The following is a 19,886-nucleotide window of genomic DNA, read 5'->3' as shown; positions in this document are numbered from 1 at the left end:
AAACTGCTTTTCAGCACCTAAAGGATAGACTTTGCAGTGCACCTATCCTCTCTTTGCCAGAGGGCACAAACGACTTTGTGGTTTATTGTGATGCATCCATTCAGGGTCTTGGATGTGTGTTAATGCAGCGCGACAAGGTCATCGCTTACGCTTCACGCCAACTTAAGATTCACGAACGGAACTACACGACGCACGATTTAGAGCTGGGAGCTGTTGTTTTCGCGCTTAAGATATGGCGACACTACCTGTACGGTACCAGATGCACGATTTACACCGATCACAGGAGTCTCGAGCATATCCTTAAGCAGAAGGATTTGAACATGCGTCAACGGCGATGGGTCGAGTTACTGAACGATTACGAATGCGCTATCAAGTACCATCCGGGCAAGGCCAATGTTGTGGCTGACGCCCTCAGTCGGAAAGACACTTTACCTCGGCGCGTGCGAGCGCTGCAGCTTACGATTCAGTCTAGCCTTCCTGCACAGATACGAGATGCACAGGCAGAGGCATTGAAACCAGAAAACGTAAGGGCAGAAGCCCTACGCGGCCCACGACAGCGGTTAGAACAGAAGGCAGACGGCGCCTACTATGTAACGGGGCGTATTTGGGTCCCACTTTATGGCGGTCTACGCGAGCTGGTAATGGATGAAGCTCACAAGTCTCGCTATTCGGTACATCCTGGGTCGGATAAAATGTACCACGACATCAGAACTACATACTGGTGGCCTAGTATGAAGGCCCACATCGCTACTTACGTCGGCAAGTGTTTGACCTGTGCGAGAGTCAAAGTGGAGTATCAGAAACCGGCGGGTCTACTTCAGCAACCCAAGATACCGCAATGGAAATGGGAAGAAATTTCCATGGATTTCGTTACAGGCCTGCCCAGATCCCAGCGTGGGAATGACACTATATGGGTGATAGTGGATCGACTCACCAAGTCTGCACACTTCCTGGCTATTAAGGAAACGGATAAGTTCTCCACTCTCGCAGACGTCTACCTTAAAGAAGTTGTTTCGAGGCACGGGGTGCCCACTTCCATCATTTCGGATTGGGATGCACGATTCACGTCAGAACTATGGCAAGCGATGCACAAATCTTTCGGCTCACGGTTGGACATGAGCACAACATATCATCCTCAGACGGATGGGCAGTCTGAGCGAACGATTCAAACTCTTGAAGACATGCTTCGAGCATGCGTTATTGATTTCGGCAACGGCTGGGAAAAGCACCTCCCTTTGGTGGAGTTCTCATACAATAACAGTTATCACACCAGCATACAAGCCGCTCCATTCGAGGCATTGTACGGACGTAAATGCCGGTCACCTCTCTGTTGGGCAGAGGTGGGGGATAGTCAAATCACAGGTCCAGAGATTGTAGTGGACGCCACGGAAAAGATTGCACAAATACGACAACGCATGGCGGCAGCACGCGACCGTCAGAAAGCCTATGCGGATAAGCATAGAAAGCCATTGGAATTTCAGGTCGGGGACCGGGTTTTACTAAAAGTCTCACCCTGGAAGGGTGTGGTTCGTTTTGGCAAACGGGGCAAACTAAATCCGCGGTACGTCGGACCGTTCGAAATCATTGAGAAAATCGGCAAAGTGGCCTACAAGCTAAATCTACCAGCTGAACTCGGTGCAGTTCACAATGTATTTCACGTGTCGAATCTGAAGAAGTGCCTATCAGATGAGACCCTCATCGTTCCTTTTAAGGAGCTCACCATTGACGAGCGGTTGCAGTTCGTCGAGGAGCCAGTTGAAATTACGGACCGGGATGTGAAGGTCCTCAAACACAAGAGAATCCCTCTTGTCCGAGTTCGTTGGAACTCCAAACGTGGTCCAGAGTACACCTGGGAACGCGAAGACAGGATGACAGAAAAGTACCCCCAGTTATTCGGAACCAATGCAACCACTACTGAGGCTGAAGCTACTACTTCGGAATTTCGGGACGAAATTCCAGATCAACGGGGGGAGGATGTGACACCCCAGGAAAATCAGTGAACGATACAACTTACCTAGCTTCCTCAGTGAGTGCGTACCAAATTTCGGGACGAAATTTCTTTTAAGTTGGGGATAATGTGACAACCCGTACTTTAGACTTATCTTGTGTAGCGTTATATGCTCACGTGAACTATATTACTTGATTGAATACATGATATGCTATATGAATGCTATGTGTAATTTGTGTGCATGATACGTGAACCGAACCGCACAACACGAATTGATCGCACAAGCCCATTTGGGCCACACCTTGTAATCGGACACCATAGGGCAACCGAGTGGGCTCGGCCCACTCCCCCTATACGCAAACAAACACTCCTTAGGGACTTGTTTTTCTCATTTGTTGCAAATCATAACACACACACAAGTCACAAAACCCTAGCTCTCCTCTCTCTCTTTTGCGAACCGAAGGCAGCCAAGCATTCCTCCTCACCGAAGCTTTCTTGTATCGGATCACCCTCTATCTTTTGGTTAGTGTCTTGCTTTATGATTTCGTGTTGATTGATGTTATGATTTCCATGTTAGAATGTAATTGAGATGATAAACTAGAACCGATTGATGATGCTTGTTAAACTATTGTTATCGTTCATGTGTATGAAAACCAAATGGATACATGTAATCGGTTCATATGTGTGCCTTGTAATATGCTCTTTGGATGTTATTTTATAGATCCGAATGGTAGTATCGATCGGTTAGGAAGACATTATGTTTAATCCGAATGAATATTATCAAGTTGTGTTCTTGAACTAAGATTAGAGTTTGTATGTTATTGTTCATGTTGATCGGATTAGGGTTCATACGAATTAGTAATATAATTGCTTGTTTGATCGATATTAGGTTAACCGTATGTTTGGATATTGTGTTGATTGATCTGTTTTAGAAACTGCCAAACTTGTTAACTGATATCACGGTAATCATGAGCATGAAATCAGGAAATCTGTTACAAATTGATAGACTCGACACGGTTGCGAGTCGAGACCATGTGATCTCGACCTGAGCATGATAACCCGAGACCGGCATTTCGAGTCCCGTTGCGACTCGAGACCTCACACCGACGCACAAACCGCACAAGCCGAGACCGAGGTTGCGAGTCCCGTTGCGACTCGAGACCGGACCATGACAACTCGAGATCATCATTGTTGCGACTCGAGACTTCGGAACCAACCCAACTCGAGACCGCTTGGTCTCGACTCGAGACTGTGAGCACGGGCACCTTATTGGACTGTTTAATCTTATTGGGTCGAGATTTGTATTATTGATTTGTTATAATATTTGGGTCGGAGGTTATTGGACCGACTTCTAGTTTTACAAGTTGGATATGTTATGACAGTTAACTTATGTTACGTGTTTGCCATGATTATTACGTGCACGTTATCTGCTAGCTTACGTGATACATACGTGCAATACTTGAGTCAAAACCTGACTTGTGTGGTAACCCTGTTAGGACGAGATTGACCACTTTAGCCCAAGAAACCTTTTTGTGTATCTGCCGAGCAAATCACTAGACTATAGACCATCGTCCTCAGGATAGTCAGGACACTTACGTAAAACCTACCTAAACTAGTATCTACCGTTGTCTCCCGGGTCGGGAGGACACTTACGTAAATCCTACGTAACCTAATACCCACTACTGTCTTCCGGGTCGGAAGGACACTTACGTAAATCCTACGTAAACCCCACGCGTACCACTGTCCTCGGGGAAGGGCACTCACGTAAATCCTGCGTGACCTTGTACGTATTCCTGTTCTCGGATTAAGAAGAACACATGGTTGCAAATAGTCTAGTAAGTACCATAATGGGAAACCCCCATTAGTAAAGATAAACGTGGGAATCCCCCACTAGTAATATATAATTACAAGGCATGGGAAACCCCCACCATTAGTACATACATGCGTGGGAAGCCCCCATTAGATGAACTTACGCATTACTGTTATGAACTTACTTTCTGTGAACTCGCTCAACTAGTTGTTGATTATCTGCTGCATGCCTTGCAGGACCTTAGGTACATTATGGAGCTTGCACAGGGAGGAGCAGGTCGTTGTGGGATACGGATCGTGAACGATATTTGAACTTATAACTTATTTTGGGTTTTCATTATTATGCTTCCGCTACTTAAACAGTGTTTGGTTTTGAACATCAGTCATGTCACGGTGAAATACATTTTCTACTTTTACACTTAAATGCTATGTTTGATATGATTGATGGCTTGATCCTGGTCATGTCACGCCTCCAAGCGGTGGTACTCCGCGTGTGGGATTTTAGGGGTGTGACACAAACGCCCAAGTCACCACCCCGGGTGGGCTTAATGAACAGTGAATTTAGGGTATATTAGAATGTGGGGTATGGGGCGGGGGTTGTGGCGTGGGTTGGGTACAAACGCCCAAGTCACCACCCCGGGTGGGCTTAGGTTTCGGCGTGGCCCCTTGGGCGGGGGTTTCAGCCCGGGGGCGGGGGTTGGGTACAAACGCCCAAGTCACCACCCCGCCCCATACCCCATATTCTAATATACCCTAAATTCACTGTTCATTAAGCCCACCCGGGGTGGTGATTTGGGCGTTTGTACCCAACCCACGCCACAACCCCTGCCCCCGGGCTGAAACCCCCGCCCAAAGGGCCACGCTGAAACCCAAGCCCACCCGGAGTGGTGACTTAGGCGTTTGTACCCAACCCACGCCACCCCTTGGGCGGGGGTTTCAGCCCGGGTGTTGGACGGGGCTATCAAGATGACATGCCGGGATCTCATTGGTCAAGACAAGTAGCCGTTTGGGCTAGCCGTTGGCCAACGGCTATGTGTTTAAAAAAAAATATTCACTATAAATACTCACACTTCTATTCATTTTTTTACCACAACTACTCCACCTCTTCTATAATCATCTCTATCTTATTTTTAAAAAAAAATTCTCATCCAACCACAATACGAAAAATGAATCCTCATAATCGTGGTTTTGACCCGAACAATCTGTGGGCATTCCAAGAAACACCTAGCGCAGCATCCAATTGTCCAATTGCTCCCTTTTTAATACACTCCACGATGCCGGATATGGCTGGTTACGTATCGTTTATCTTGAATCGTTTGAAGAATGATGTCGGTAAAAAACACCAATGCCTTTCGCGCAACGCACGTCATTGAAAAACACTAGTTTACATACAAAGGAAAACAACAATCAAATATATTGCCGAAATTGAAAAGCTAGAAAATTATAATTTGGAAATGCACTCTGTAAATACAAAGGAAAACAACATTCAAATATCTTGTGGAAATTGAAAAGCTAAGATTCAATAGTGAAACATACAAAGATGTCCTATTTACTTGTTTGGGGGCAACAGAAAAACCGAAAATAAATGAGAGGGAAAGTGTCTGTTTTTTTTTTTTTTTTTTTTGAAGTTCCACTTGTATATATTATTGATAAACGTATTATTAAGCTTACTATTCAAATTAATTCCCCTTATTACCTAATTAAAAAATCGTACCATAAAATCATTTTATAAATGCATGTAGCACAAGGTAATATTTAGATGTTTGGGATGTACCAACTACCTAATAATCTAATATGTTTTATAATATATAGATCATCTTGCTTGATCAAATGGATAAAATATTTTATTGCCGAATACACAAAATTATAAAAATGATAAAAGAGAGTGTGACCACAACATAATTACATATGCTCCACATGAACTGGCTCTAATTAAATTACAAATGTGTATAATTTATTAAGTTGACCATAAAAGCATATCATCCATCAGGTAATCTTGCGAAGAAGTCTGGGAGATGAGATCATTTGCTAAGCCAAATGGTGAGAAAATGTTATCACTAGATGACATGAAGCTACCGTCATCTGGTAAATAAGGCTCAATCCACATATTTCGGGCAGTATCCGAAATTTGTGGTGTAACGTCACTAGTAACCGCCGAATCTGAGGCACCCAAAGAACAACCTGACGATTCACTAGTCGAAGAAGATGATAACACTGCCAATAAAATTTCAACTTCTTGTTGAGTTGTTGAATTAGGGTTCATTTGGTAGTAAACTTCGCCCTTTTCTAGAAGTGTACCATGACAGGGTTCAACACTTCCAGTTTGTTCATTCTTTGGTTCATTCTTGTGCACAGTTTGACTATTTGGAGTCCGATTTTTTAAATGTGTGTGCCAATGATTCTTTATTTCATTGTCACTTCTTCCCGGCAATAGTTTAGCAATCTTTGACCATCTATATGAATACATCAAGAGCACTTTATTTAGACGACAGTAATTAAACTATATGCTATAGGGACAAAATTAGATAGTACGTTTTGGACTTACTTAGTGCCAAGCTTGTTATGTAAACTAATAATCACATCTTCTTCTTCTTTTGTAAAATTACCACGTTTCACATTCGGGTGCAAATAATTCATCCACCGAAGCCTGCAACTCTTTCCACATCTCGACAAACCTAAATAAGAAAAACCAACAATAAGCAATAAATTTTCCTGTGATGGCTAATGCCTACGTACAATTTTCAAGAACTTGAAAAGTAAATGATACCAGCGAACTTGGGGAGTTCTCGCCAGTTCGGGTGGCCGTATTTCTCGATATAGGCTCGTAGCTTGTTGTCTTCATCTTGACTCCATGCACCTTTCTTGATTCCGTTTTTGTCAAAACATGGTGCCCTCACCATCTTTTCCCTAATGAAGACCTTTTGGTTTTTGGATCTTGCTAAATAAATATATAACCTTGTATATACATACAAGCTTATACGTGTCTAAAGATATAATTTAAAAAAGACGACCATAAGCACAAAGTCTTCTCTCTGCTTTGGACATAACTTAAATAGCATTTATTTAGGGTGGATATATATATTATGATACAATGTAACATGTTTTTTAGAATATCATTCAGGTTCGAAAAAATGAAAATTTGATTCAATTCGAATTTGATTGTCAAGGGTCACCTCTTATGGCTTCCTACATTTTGCAAATTAAACACGACTTGTACAATAATTCTCATATTTACTATTCACATATGTATATATGTATCTATATATATAATAACCAGATTCTTTTTTTTCCTTCAACTATACAGCAGTTAGATTATAGACAAAAATATTTACTTTATACACAGACACTATTGTACCCGGATATAATTTATTATAACACTGATGCATATGAAAATTGATATGAAACTATTTAAGGAGATCCACTAGATGGTTAAGAGCCTTTTGGTATGTATTCTCCATCAGCTAAGTTAGTTGCTATTGGATGAGATTGGTATGCCAAAGTCTTATTTTGAAGCCTTGAGCTTGAAAGAATCTTATTGAGAGAGGAGACTATGAAAGTAGAAAGATAAACTCACATGTAAATAATTGGATACCACTTGTAAATAGCCAAATAGTATTTATGAGTTAGATAGAGTTTAGGGTAGTAATAGATCTGGGTTTCAATCTCCATGATATGCAAGTTTAGTTATAATAACAATAACAATAACAATAATAATTGGATATGGTCCTTGGTCAAATTCCTAGCAATAGTGAAAGCACTACTTAACAAATGTGTATTCGGGTTAAATAAAATCATCTTGAAAGCAAAAAGTACAAGGCAGTATTCGTAGTAAAACGTTTCCAACTAGAAAACAAGAGCTTGTTACAAATAGTTGTTGTAGTAATAGATCTGGGATTCAATCCCTGCATGTTTATTCCCTCATTGTTGAACAATTGGGAGTAAATTAAATATTTTCAGGTGTTAGAGATTAATTTCAGGGAGTACCTCGCCCCACTCATTTATACATCATCAAATACTTTTAGGGGTTGGCTAAATGCATCCCTTTTTTTACTAGTCATACCCTCTTTCTAAAAATATAGTTTAAAAATTGTTAAATTTCACCCCTCTATACAATTCAAATATTGTTTTTGAAGACTTTTTCTCTAACTCGTATTTTATTATGTTTCTATTAAATATTATTAAAAACTAATATAAAAGATATTTTTTAAACAATAAAAAAGTTTCAGAACTTTTTTAGAAAAAAAAACATTTGATTTTATATTTTTAATTTATTTCATATTCTAGTTTTTTCAACTTTCTATTTCTATTTTATTAGTATTATTATTAAATTAAAATATTTTTTTATAATATAATTAACAACGTTTATTTATTAAAAGTAATAAGATAAAAAAAAGAAAATAAAACGTTAACTAGCACATTATGTAGTAAAATGATTTGATCAAAGCATGTAATATCAATTAATAATCGATATAAGTTGAAATTTAATTATTGTGAGGGTATATTGACGTGGTGATTCTCAAATATATTTATCTTCTTTTAACTCCAAAAACTATAATAAGGTGGCTAGTTTCAAAGCTTCATTGATCTTTTTGGGTATTATTATTGATACAAACTAAGTTCGAATACCCACTTCAAGCCGTTATGAACAAAAAAAAATTTGCTTCAAAACTAAAATGACTTGTTTCAGTTTAAAACGTAAGAACCTTTTTTTTCAAACAACCAAAAAAAGTTTCTTTTTAAATAAAATAACATTTTAAAGACAAATACTAGTAATAAGAATAATAATAATTAAAGATAAAAATAACAAAAGGGTTTGATTTGTATTAGTGTGAAAGTTGAAGGAGGGGTACGTCCAGTAGAAAAGGGGGTACATTTAGCACCACCCATACTTTTAATTGATAGTTTTATCCATAAAAAAGTAGTAACGAATATAAAAATAGAGGACTTTTGCAATATATGTAATGAGAAAATCACAAAGTAGCTATTTTACTTAGATCACCCACAACAACAGGTCTAAAAACACAATTATGCAGGCACTTGTTCAAAAACCATAAAATTGAAAAAACACCCTCATGCACTCTTACAGCCGTCAAAACCAACCAATCTCTCTCTTTCTCTCGCACATAGACATAAGCCCGTTTAAGGGCGTGATCTATAAAACTGACTTTTCTCCCTCTTATCATTCAGGTAAAGAAAACAAAAACACCTTGTTGGAGAAGCTTTTTCTGGCGTTGACACTCTTCTTGATATATTCACTCTATAATTCGAAGTACGCTCCAAATCCTAAGCAAGTAATCATAACACAGGGACCTATCTGTAATACCCTAATAGTGTAGGGCAAAAAAGAAGTCAACACAATGTTAACCAACAAGACGTATCCTTGTCGATGTCATGCAACGTTATAGTTGCAACGTCATATTTAGAAGGTACAAGAAGGTGGTATGATTCTTCATCAATGCTTAATGGCAATTTATGGATAACCGTTTTTTTCACATATTTTAATAGAATGAAGCATCAAAGTCTTTAAGTCAATTTGTCTTATTGTCATTTCTTCACTCATATTTTAGTCCGTGTGAACTATTTCTTTTGTGTTCATACAATAATTTTTTTTCATTTGCCATTGCGTATTAGATGACGTTATCTGATCGTATGTTGTTTTCTGTTTAAAAAAACGGTTCATATACATATATCAAAAGCCATTATTGCACATGACTCATATAAAAATATTCTAGGGTTGCGTGTTTTAAAATCGACTACATCCAGTACTGAATAAACTAATTTTATGCCACGACTATGTTGCGGAGCGTTAGGCTGAATGTTTCTAAGTTTCATAACATGTATGACTGTGTTTCGGTGGTTTATACATATTACTCATAACACGATCTCAATAAAATTTGCATCGAGTCAACCAATTAAAACAAAACACCACAACAATTTTGCTAAAAAAAAAACTAAAATGACGTCAAACCGTAATTTTGAATTGGTGCCAAAATTGTAGTTTGGCATGAACAATGAGCGAGTACCAACCAGCTGTCTGCCATGAATAAAAATTAAATCGACAAAACCAATTGGAACAAAAAACTACTATAGTTTTGCTAAAAAAACTAAATCAATGGCAATACAGTAATTTTAAACTATAGGTAAAAGTGTAATTTGTCAAGGCAAATAGGAAGTGCAAGACAATCGCCTAGCACTAACGATTGTAAGCCTATAATTTTTAGCGGGGGACAAAATTGTATTTTTTCTGAGCCAATGGAGAAGTGTCAGGTAGTTGCTTGGTACTATTCCCCCCACATCCCTTTTGTATATATGCTAGTTCTATTACTTGTGTTTAATAACATGTACGTTTGTATTTCGATTACTTGTACATACTACTACTCATAACACCACCTTAATAGTCTAGGATTGTAACTTTATTAAAATAACCTAAGAGCATTCACATTCAAAGAACTAAATTGTGAGTGTGGGGTTTTAAAATTTAAAGAGTATAAAAAATGGTTGTGAGTGGAGGAGAGAGAAAATGTTACTGTTCATCTGTATATTTGGGGGGACACTGTTCACCCACTATAATTTTTTAATATATACTGAAAGTGGTTGTGAGTGAAGGAGAGAGAAAAATGTAATGATAAAGGTATAAAAATATTATTTAACTGAAAAGGAGAGAGAAAAAGTATTTGTTTTTAGTGGAAATATATTGATATAGGAGTTGTTTTTTTATGGAATGTATGTATAATTTTAGGGGGCTAGATATGAATGCTCTAAGAAAGAGACAGAAATTAACTGTTAAACGCAATATCTTTAATAGGGGGAAAAAGTTGCGCTGCCTAGGTTTCAAACCTGGGTACTATCATTCTGCTTGGTCATATAGCCAACATCAGACCACTACACACGCCCTTTTGATAGTGAACTTTGCTTTCGACTATATATATCCTAAGTGGAAATGTGAAACAACCAAAAAAAACAATAAACTAACTGAATGAGTATGGTCTCAGATCTCGCGTCAGCATGACCGCGAGTGACCATTACTTATCAAAAATCCCCATCAGCAAGAACTTATCTGTGTCCGTGCGAGCACGCGCGAGCACAGTCGTCGAATCCAATCGGTCAAGCGATAGGAAAATAAGAGGCATAAGCGATGCGGCCTGGCACCGCATCCTATGTGTATCTCCTTACCTGGTGTATGAAAATGGGTGCACAACGATGCGGCCTCGCACCGCATCCTGTGAACGTTTTTTCATCAATACAAGGGATCTGGACAACAGAAACAGTCACCACAAGTGGCGATGCGGCCTGACACTGCATCCCGCAAACTTAGCAAGAGTGAGAACGCGGAAACAACGGAAGTTACCGCAGGCAGCGATGCGGCGCAGCACCGCATCCTGCCCACGAGGCAAGTGAGACTGACACCACAGAGCAAGTGGCACCAATGACAGTCGCCTGTCAGGCCATACGTAAGCGACAGACTGACACTGCAGTAGAACGTGGCTTCACCTCCACAACCGACAAGCCTGACACACCTGCAGCGCGTCGTCAGTCCGTCCATTCAACTCCTCCTTCACTCCTCGGCTATAAATACCAACCCTAAACCAGGTTTGAGGGATCTCTTCACAACTCTCTCACTACTACTACTATCACACTTTGCTTCCCAAGCAAACTACTGATTCTCACGCCGGAGAGTGGTAACAAGGAGCACCCCCCACCCCATCCTCTTTGTTACGAGTCACGGCTTGTTTCCTTGTGCAGGAGATCAACCAACGGACGATCTAGCCAGTGATCCTTGGGAGGAAGGGATTAACCCTTCTTGACGAGACTAGTGAGTTAACCCTGCCCGGTTAACCATTGTTTCATCATTGGCGCCCACCGCTACTCTTAGTACTTTTTTAACCATCTCTCTCTTTCCAAAGATCATGCCTGATCGTCTAAACAACACTAACGGGGATAACCTAAACCCCGCAAACCCAGGGCCCACGGGGACCCCTCCCCCAACCCCAAATCCTGGGCACATTGGCACATCAACGCAAGGGGCGCATCCCTTACATTTGTACACGATCTTTCACAGTACGCATCTGTGATCCCTCCAGACATGAACCTTCATGCCTTGTACGACCAGCAATAAACCCTGCTAGCCGCAGCATACAACAGAGACTGCGCAGAAGCACATGTACTTGTCGGGCCTACCCCAGCACCACATACACCTACGGGTCGTATTTTACAATACGACGGCAAGGCACCCACACACCCAGCCTCCAGAAGCAGGCGTGAAGACCGCGGCTCCTCTTACTGTGAGGTGCGCACAATTGATGAGTATGATTCCTCATACGGGTCTCGCAGCAGGGGCCCAGTACATAGCCGCCTGGGCCCTCATGGCGAAAACAGGCGGCAATCCACAGCCCACCGTAGCTCCGGCATCCATAGTCGGCTGGGACCACAATCCCACCATGAAGGACATGGTCGTACCGATCCGGACGACCATACGTATGGCGGGGAGTCACACGCTACTAGCAGCAGACCGGGAGGACGCAACTATGTTCCTCCCACTCAACCCCGCAACACATACCTCCGCGCTGCAAAGCCCCACCAGAGCCAACCTTACAGGCCAAAATCTGCGGCCGAAAACTCTAAGTTTGTCCCGGAGATTGCCCACACCGATGTCACCACCACTAAATTCCCATTAAACATTGGGAAATACAGTTGCTCTTCCGACCCGGACGACCACATGAACATCTTCACCGGTGGAGGGTGCAACGGCAGGTGGGACGAGCCCACCTGGTGTCATTTTTTCCCCCAGACCCTTACGGGTCTGGCGAGGGCTTCGTTCGATTCTTTGCCAACGAGATCACTGGCCTCATTCGAGGACTTGTAAGCCAAGTTCCTCGCACATTTTAGCAAGCAGCGACGTCACGAGCGTGACTCGATGGACGTCATGAACATCTGGCGCGGAGACAACGAATCTCTTAAGTCGTTTGTCGTCCGCTACAACAAAGAATGCCTGTAGATAGGTGGCGTGGCAGACCAAATGGCACGTAACCATTTCATTGTAGCCGTTAGGGACGAACAAATGGTTATGACTATCTCCGTCAAGGAAGGCTTGCCAAAGAAATGGGAAGATGTCATGGTTGCGGTCAAGACGTACGCCCAGACTCAACGGTCCCTCAAACCGCACGTCGCAAAGGAACAGCTCCAAGCGGAAGGCTAGTCCTCCCGCCAAGAGTCTAAGCGCAACAACAAGCGCAACTGGGACAAATGGAATCGCGGCAGCGATCCCAGACCATATGTCCCGCATAACAACCAGCCCGACGCAAGGGTAACAATCAACGCCCAGCTTGAAAACCGGGCGTCGAAGAAAGAATCTCGGGACCGCAACTGGACCGAGATCACCCAGTCGCTAAGCGACGTCCTCTTTACGGACGCGCAATACCTGCGACCGGCCCAACCAATGAAGTTCAAGAAAAATCAGGATCTCACACTCTATTGTGAGTATCACAACGACTCGGGCCACACAACAAACAACTGCATCAGTCTCCGACTGGAGATTGAGCGAGCCCTAAAGGAGGGGAAGCTGGAACATCTGTTGCCGAGCGCGCAAAAGCCAACCAAGGGCATCACCCCCCACAACGAGGGCACCTCCGCGTGTAAGAGTACCATGTACGTGGCCACAACCCATATGATCAATAGAGGCAAAGGAAGGCCGCGCAAGGCGGAAAGAAGACCTGACAATGACTGGAAAGACGAGCAAGTTGTCTTTCCAAAATTCCGAGCCGGACCGCGCGACAGGCGCGCCGTCATTATCACAGGCTACCTGGCTTACTACTGCACCGAGCGACTATTCATCGACCCGGGCAGTACTTCCGACATCATATACGAGCAATGCTTCAACCAGTTCGATCAAGAAGACAAGGATCGGTAGCAAGCGGTAGACTACCCCTTGGCCGGGTTCGCAGGGGAAACCGTCTTTCCCCTGAGCCAAATCACTGTTCCTGTGCGCCTCACCAACGGAAGGCACACACGAACGGAGGAGGTGAACTTCATGGTTTTACCACTCACCTCCAAGTATGACGTGCTTCTCGGGAGGGAGTCCCAAGGCGACTTCAACATGATTACGTCCGTACCCCACTCTGCTGTCGGTTTCCAAACCGAAACGGGGGTCGCGATAATCTACGCACGTAGAGAAGTAATGTCGTCGGACGAGTTGCGCCCGACCAAGATAGCAAGGCCTACACCCAACACCCAACCAGAAAAATGGGTTCTTAACGCAAGACACCCAGAGCAAATGGTCACGTTGGGCCACGCCTTGTCCCACACCATCAAATCGCGCCTGAAACAACTCCTCTTCAGGAACCAGGATATTTTTGCGTGGGCACCGCGGATATGACAGGGGTGCCATGAGAAATTGCGCAACATTTCTTAAATAACTTGCCAGGTATCAAGCCGGTGATCCAAGGCCAACGCCACGTTGGATCCGCAAAGAACGAGGCGATTCATGAGCAGGTCCAAGAACTGCTCTCCACAGGCATCCTGCGGGAAGTCAAGTACCAGACTTGGTTGTCCAACCCAGTCATGGTAGAAAAACCATCCGGGGGCTGGCGTATGTGCGTCGATTATAAAGATCTCAACAAAGCTTGCCCCAAGGATTGCTACGCACTTCCGGAGATTGACGAAAAGGTCGATAACTGACGTGATGTCGTGGTCACAATCAAATTTAATCCCAATAACAACTAAATAGATAGCGGTAAGTGGGTATCAAACACAGGGAGTTTGTGGAAAATGTGTTATTTAGAAGTGTATCTAAGTTAACTAAAATTAAACTAATTGCAAGAAAAAATAAAATTCAAGAGTTGGTTGGATTTGATTGGTTTGAAAAACTAAGATTAATTAACTAATTTGCAAAATGAAGATTTGGATTGTAAACAATTGACAGACAAATGACTATCTTGAGTTTCCGGTTTGGTTTGACGTTTGTGTTAACATTTCACTAGAAAGAACTACATAGACATAGTTCATGTATAATCAATTGCAGTGATGAAAGGGGACTAAGTACTCAGATTCCTAGAACGTGAGGTTGTCACCCCCGATGATCAATCAACCTTTACCCAAACATAACTATACCCATGATATCTCGATTGCCAACGGCACCAAGAACGTATGGTTTCTAATTAGTTCAATTTAAGAATTAACAAGTTACTAACAATCAATCATACACCATAACAATCAATTCAAATAAAAAGCAATTGTTATTCTAGAAATATGAAATGTAAACACATAGTCTTACTCAAACCTTCAACACAAGATAATCACCAAGTATTTAGCCACTCATGGCTTTAACTAACATCATACCAAAATAGAAAGGAAATATTGTTCACAAACTTCACCAACAAGAACTAGATCAAGATTTAGTGAAAGGATAGTTCCAAGATGATTAGATATCCAAAAGATGCTGTTTTAGAGCTCCCAAGTTCCCCTTTTATGCTCCTCCCACGTTTTTCCAGCTTTTGTAACCGAAAATCCCATGATAAGCACCATCAAAATCCATCAAAATGGCATTAAATGCCATAGGTTACAATTTTAGATCAGTCGGAGCCGTAAGCTACGGCTCCCAGCCGTAGCTTACGGCAGTCAGCGGAAAGCAAAAGTCAACAAGGAGCCGTAAGCTACGGCCCCCAGCCGTAGCTTACGGCTAGCAGTGGATCTTTACGCCTAGCTCCTCCTGTCTTACGGCCGCTTTTTTATCAATCATGTGGGTGCCGTAAGCTACGGCTGGGAGCCGTAGCTTACGGTGATCAGCTTGCTTCTCTCTTTTTCATCCACCAAACTTTACTTCTTCCATTTTTGACTCCAATAACTTTTATCATTCCTTCATGCCTCCTAAAATTTACATCTTGGTGGCTTTAACACCTGCATAATCCAATCATGAAGTGGTTATCTAATTCAAGCAATTAACCAAATAAAATGTAGAATGTGCGTTGTATTAAGCCTTTTAAGGGTTGTCCTACGGACCACCCGTCACATCCCCACACTTACCCGTTGCTTGTCCCATGCAACCACTTCAAAAACTATTTTTAACCATAAGCAACCAATCGTGCGAACCAAACTAAAGTGCCGTCCTTTTACTAACTTTTTATCATACCACAAAACACACCCCTCACAAAAACTCTCGGTGACAAGAAAAAATTAGCAAATTATGCTAAACCACTCAATGCGTATATGTGTGTGTGTGCGACAATAAGCTTGTATGAGAATCAAGTTTCCTCCTAACAAATATTTAACATGCTTATGAATCAAGGGAACTTACGGTTATAATGGGGCTAGGTGCAAGGGTAGGAAAGGGAATATATATGTAGTAGCGAAGGACTTAACCCAAGACAATGAACATGACATAACTTCTATATACAAGACAACTCAACATCACTTTTTTTTTTCTTTTTCATTGCCTCTTTTTTTTTCTCTCCTTTTTTTTTTCAAATATTCAACATAACACCATAACATATCTACACACTACTAAAACAACTACTAACACTATAAGACCTGGTTAAGTCGGGTAAATTTTTGGGAAACTAGCTAAGGGGTAACAAATGATCGGCTTTTAGGCACAAAATGGGCAACTAAATGTCCAAACCCCCGCCCCTCTCGCAACCATGCTCATATATATAATTAATGAGGTCCAACCCCCCAAATCCCACACTCGCACTCACCTAGACGAGGCATCCTAAAAGTCCCCTATCATCTTCAAAAGCATGCCAACTCTAGGATTTGACAAGCATTCACACACAAGTTCTATTAACACACAACACACACCGCCACTCAAACAATGAAATATCAATAACAATCATGTGTGGCTCAATTCTCACCAAGAAAAGACTAGGAATGGGTGTCGGTGTGTCAAATGGAACAATATCAAGTTTTCAAATTTGGACACTTTTACTTTGATTTGCAAAAATTTTGAATTTCTCAAAAATTTCCCCCATCCCCACACTTGGGATACATTGTCCCAATGTATGGTTTTGAGGGAAAGATCGCTTTATCCAAAAACACCAACATTTGCTTATACTCTCAAACCCCAAGTTTTTTTTTTTTTTAAGATTATAAAAGATGCCACCAACTCTCACAACCCAAGACATATTAACACAAACACCACCCAACCTCCCAACCGCAACATAAACATAATCACATAGACATATATACAAAAATGTACAAAGGAGCAAAATACAACCTGGCTAGTAGTACTTCGGCTGTGGAGGCCCAAAAATGGATGTCATCATATCCGTCCACTCACCAAAGCCAAATGCTCCACCGCTACTACTGCTTCCTTGATCACTGCTTGGATTTGCTTGTTGATAACTCATAGCATGCGGGTCCACCCACTGAGAATGGTGCAATGGCGGGGTGGGGTATGACACACTACCATCGTATGGTGGCAATGTGGTGTAGTCCACAATGGGCGGATCTCCTACCACTGGCTGCCCCGCATGCCATTGGTCATGCATGCGTCTCTGACGATCATCCAAGTAACGATTGTCTGTTTCTTCTTCACGGGCATATCTATGAGCACGGTTCCATTGCTCATTTCTATCGTAACTTCTTTTGATAGCCCTTTCCACACTAGCACCCATGAATGTTTGTTGATCAAAGAGCATCTGGTTTGGTTCACTCCAATTACCAAAAGTGGGTGGCCGCCTTTGTTGAATGATTTGACCCATATCCCCCGAATGGGCCCAGTACGGGTCATAAGCCTGTTGTGCATAATCAAATGCACTACCCACATAACCAGATTGTACGCCAGCTCCTTGAACCCCCGCTTGACCGGTAACCCTCACCTGAGCATCTACCATGAATGTGTCTTCACGATAATCATCATCTCCACTTATTTCATCATCCGCTGATTCGGGTTCCTCTTCCTCTCCCGGTCGTAACGGTCTCGCATCCACTTTCAATGCTCTCCACCTTCTACCATCCGTTTTCAACTTATGAAACCTTTCCGATTCTGTGTAAGTCCAATCCGACCCAAGATTCTTAAGGTCGAATGGTCTAAACCTCTTGTAAGAACCTTTTTCATCTCCCTTAATTGCCCCGTACTTTTTAAGCAATGCCGTAATCAACCGGAAGTGAGGTATAATCTTTCTTTCCCCACTATTCTTGCTTAACCAAATGTTGTTTAGCACCAAAAATCGGAAAGGAACCTTGGGTGACCCATGCATCATCATATATAAGATTGGCACTTCTTGATGTCGCACTTCCATCTTGTCACCCCGCCTCGGCATGACATTGTACATGCACAACGTCAATAACAACTTTGCTTCCATTCTTAAATTTCTTCTATATAGCTTCCCATGTGTCGTGCCCGGAAGGAAGAGGTAATCAAGCATATTTTGCCATTGTGGATGTTTAGCGGGCTCATGGTAAATATCCTTGAGACTCGGGTAAATGTATTCATTGGCCGCCCCATCATCAAACTTTGCTACCCGGCGCAAAGAGTCATATGACATTTCTACTTTCACTCCATTACACCACCCAACTAACCGCATCTTGTTCGGAGCCTTGAACGGGGGACATTCAAGTGATGCCACCCACTCTTGAATCTGCGTATCATACATTTTTTTTCTTCTCACCATCATAACATTTTGTAGCCGCCCCCCAACCCAACGCGTTAAACTTGGCTATAATCCCGAATGGTCTGAAATCAACCTCCCGAATCTCCTTTTCACAAATAAATGCTTCTCCCCTTTGTTTTAGCTTGTTCATTTGTTCATGAAATAAATCCTCTCTCCATTCCGCGGGTTGGTCTAACAATGAACCGGATGTCCAATCCGGCTTTGGCCCCCTTGGTGTTGCATCCTCCACCGGGTCCGGGTCACCAACCCGAACCAATCTCCTCCTTTTTTGTTGTGCCGCATCCCCTTGAGAAGAACTTGCAACTCCTTTCCCTTTCCTAGACGCCATGCCTACACACATTCAAAAATCATGCAAACAAATCAAGTTAGTTTTCTTATCCAATCTTCCCCACACTTGCTTCATGCTATGGGTATAGATGTGCAAAAACCAAAAATTTTATTCTTTCAAACAAAATTTTGGCATCATGTCCCCTAAAATCAGAATTTTTCCAAAAAATTTTCATTAGGCATCAACACATTTATACCTATAGCACTCAATGGTTCACAATGTTCTATCATCTATCTCATACAAGCAAGTGTGTAAGCAAAAACATAATGAAAACTTACAAACCTTAATGTACTTCAAAGAATGAAAAAAACTTGCATACCTTGGTGTTGTAGAAGATGAGAATCACAAAAGCTTGAAGTTCACACAAAAACCCACAAAAAGCCCCAAAATTTCGGCACCCCCTAGGCCCAAATCCGACCCAAAACAAAGGAATCTTCAAGATTCAAGACTAAATCTGAATTCCTTGTGAAATTTCACCCAAAATGGACCCAAAAATCACTAAAATCGGGTTAGATTTGAAGGAGATATGAAGTAATGGGGGTTTTGGTGACTTAGGGTTCTAAAGAAAGAAGAAGAAGAGTGGAGAAGAAGAAGATGATATGTGGTTGGGGATTGATGATGGAATTCTGTGGGTGGGGTTGTTTTAAAAAAATAATTATTATTATTATTAATATTTTGGATTTTATTATTTCTATATATTTTTTTTCGAAACTTCACGTAGAGGACCCCATCTTTTCAGTGCGAGCCGTAAGCTACGGTCCTCAGCCGTAGCTTACGGCTGGATCTGGGAATTTTTGTGTAGCCGTAAGACAGGGACCGAGAGCCGTAAGGCTCCTTGTTTTCTCCATGGAGTCGTAAGCTACGCCTCTGGGCCGTAGCTTACGGCTATAACTGGGCAATTTCAATTTTTTTTTTTAAATTTTTAATTTTTATCATTTTTTATAATTTACTTGAAAACATAAAAATATTACCCTACCCCCCGTTAAAAACCCGTGTTGTCCTCAACACTATGTTCGAGAAATCCGTAAAAATTTCCCCACACTTGTTTCGAACACCGGTTTAAACGGAACTTATTCAAAACGCATCAAACTACACTAAATATTTACAAATACCAAACCTGGGCCTCTTTCACATTTCCTTGTCATCCACTGGGCGTAAAATGTAACCCACTTTGTCTAGCTCGAGATTGTTGATA

At 41.9% G+C, this 19,886-nt stretch overlaps 2 protein-coding genes across 2 annotated transcripts; both read right to left on the bottom strand.

The window, feature by feature from the left end:
- Positions 1-5,689: 5,689 nt before the first annotated feature.
- LOC110939263 (transcription factor MYB13) lies at positions 5,690-6,715 on the bottom strand. Its single transcript, XM_022180996.2, has 3 exons — positions 6,525-6,715; positions 6,303-6,432; positions 5,690-6,210 (listed from the first exon to the last, which is right to left on the bottom strand). The coding sequence occupies exons 1-3, from the start codon at positions 6,655-6,657 to the stop codon at positions 5,715-5,717; spliced, it is 759 nt and encodes a 252-aa protein (XP_022036688.1). The 5' UTR covers positions 6,658-6,715; the 3' UTR covers positions 5,690-5,714.
- Positions 6,716-16,816: 10,101 nt separating this feature from the next.
- LOC110939251 lies at positions 16,817-19,281 on the bottom strand. Its single transcript, XM_022180990.2, has 2 exons — positions 19,011-19,281; positions 16,817-18,693 (listed from the first exon to the last, which is right to left on the bottom strand). Exon 2 carries the CDS (start codon positions 18,364-18,366, stop codon positions 16,969-16,971), a length of 1,398 nt encoding a protein of 465 aa, XP_022036682.1. The 5' UTR covers positions 18,367-18,693; positions 19,011-19,281; the 3' UTR covers positions 16,817-16,968.
- Between the last annotated feature and the right edge of the window lie 605 nt (positions 19,282-19,886).

This window comes from Helianthus annuus, chromosome 15 (assembly GCF_002127325.2).
Source record: "Helianthus annuus cultivar XRQ/B chromosome 15, HanXRQr2.0-SUNRISE, whole genome shotgun sequence".
In the NCBI taxonomy this organism is placed as follows: domain Eukaryota; kingdom Viridiplantae; phylum Streptophyta; class Magnoliopsida; order Asterales; family Asteraceae; genus Helianthus; species Helianthus annuus.
The sequence above is the reverse complement of the archived record's forward strand: the minus strand, read 5'-3'. Positions and strand labels throughout refer to the sequence as shown.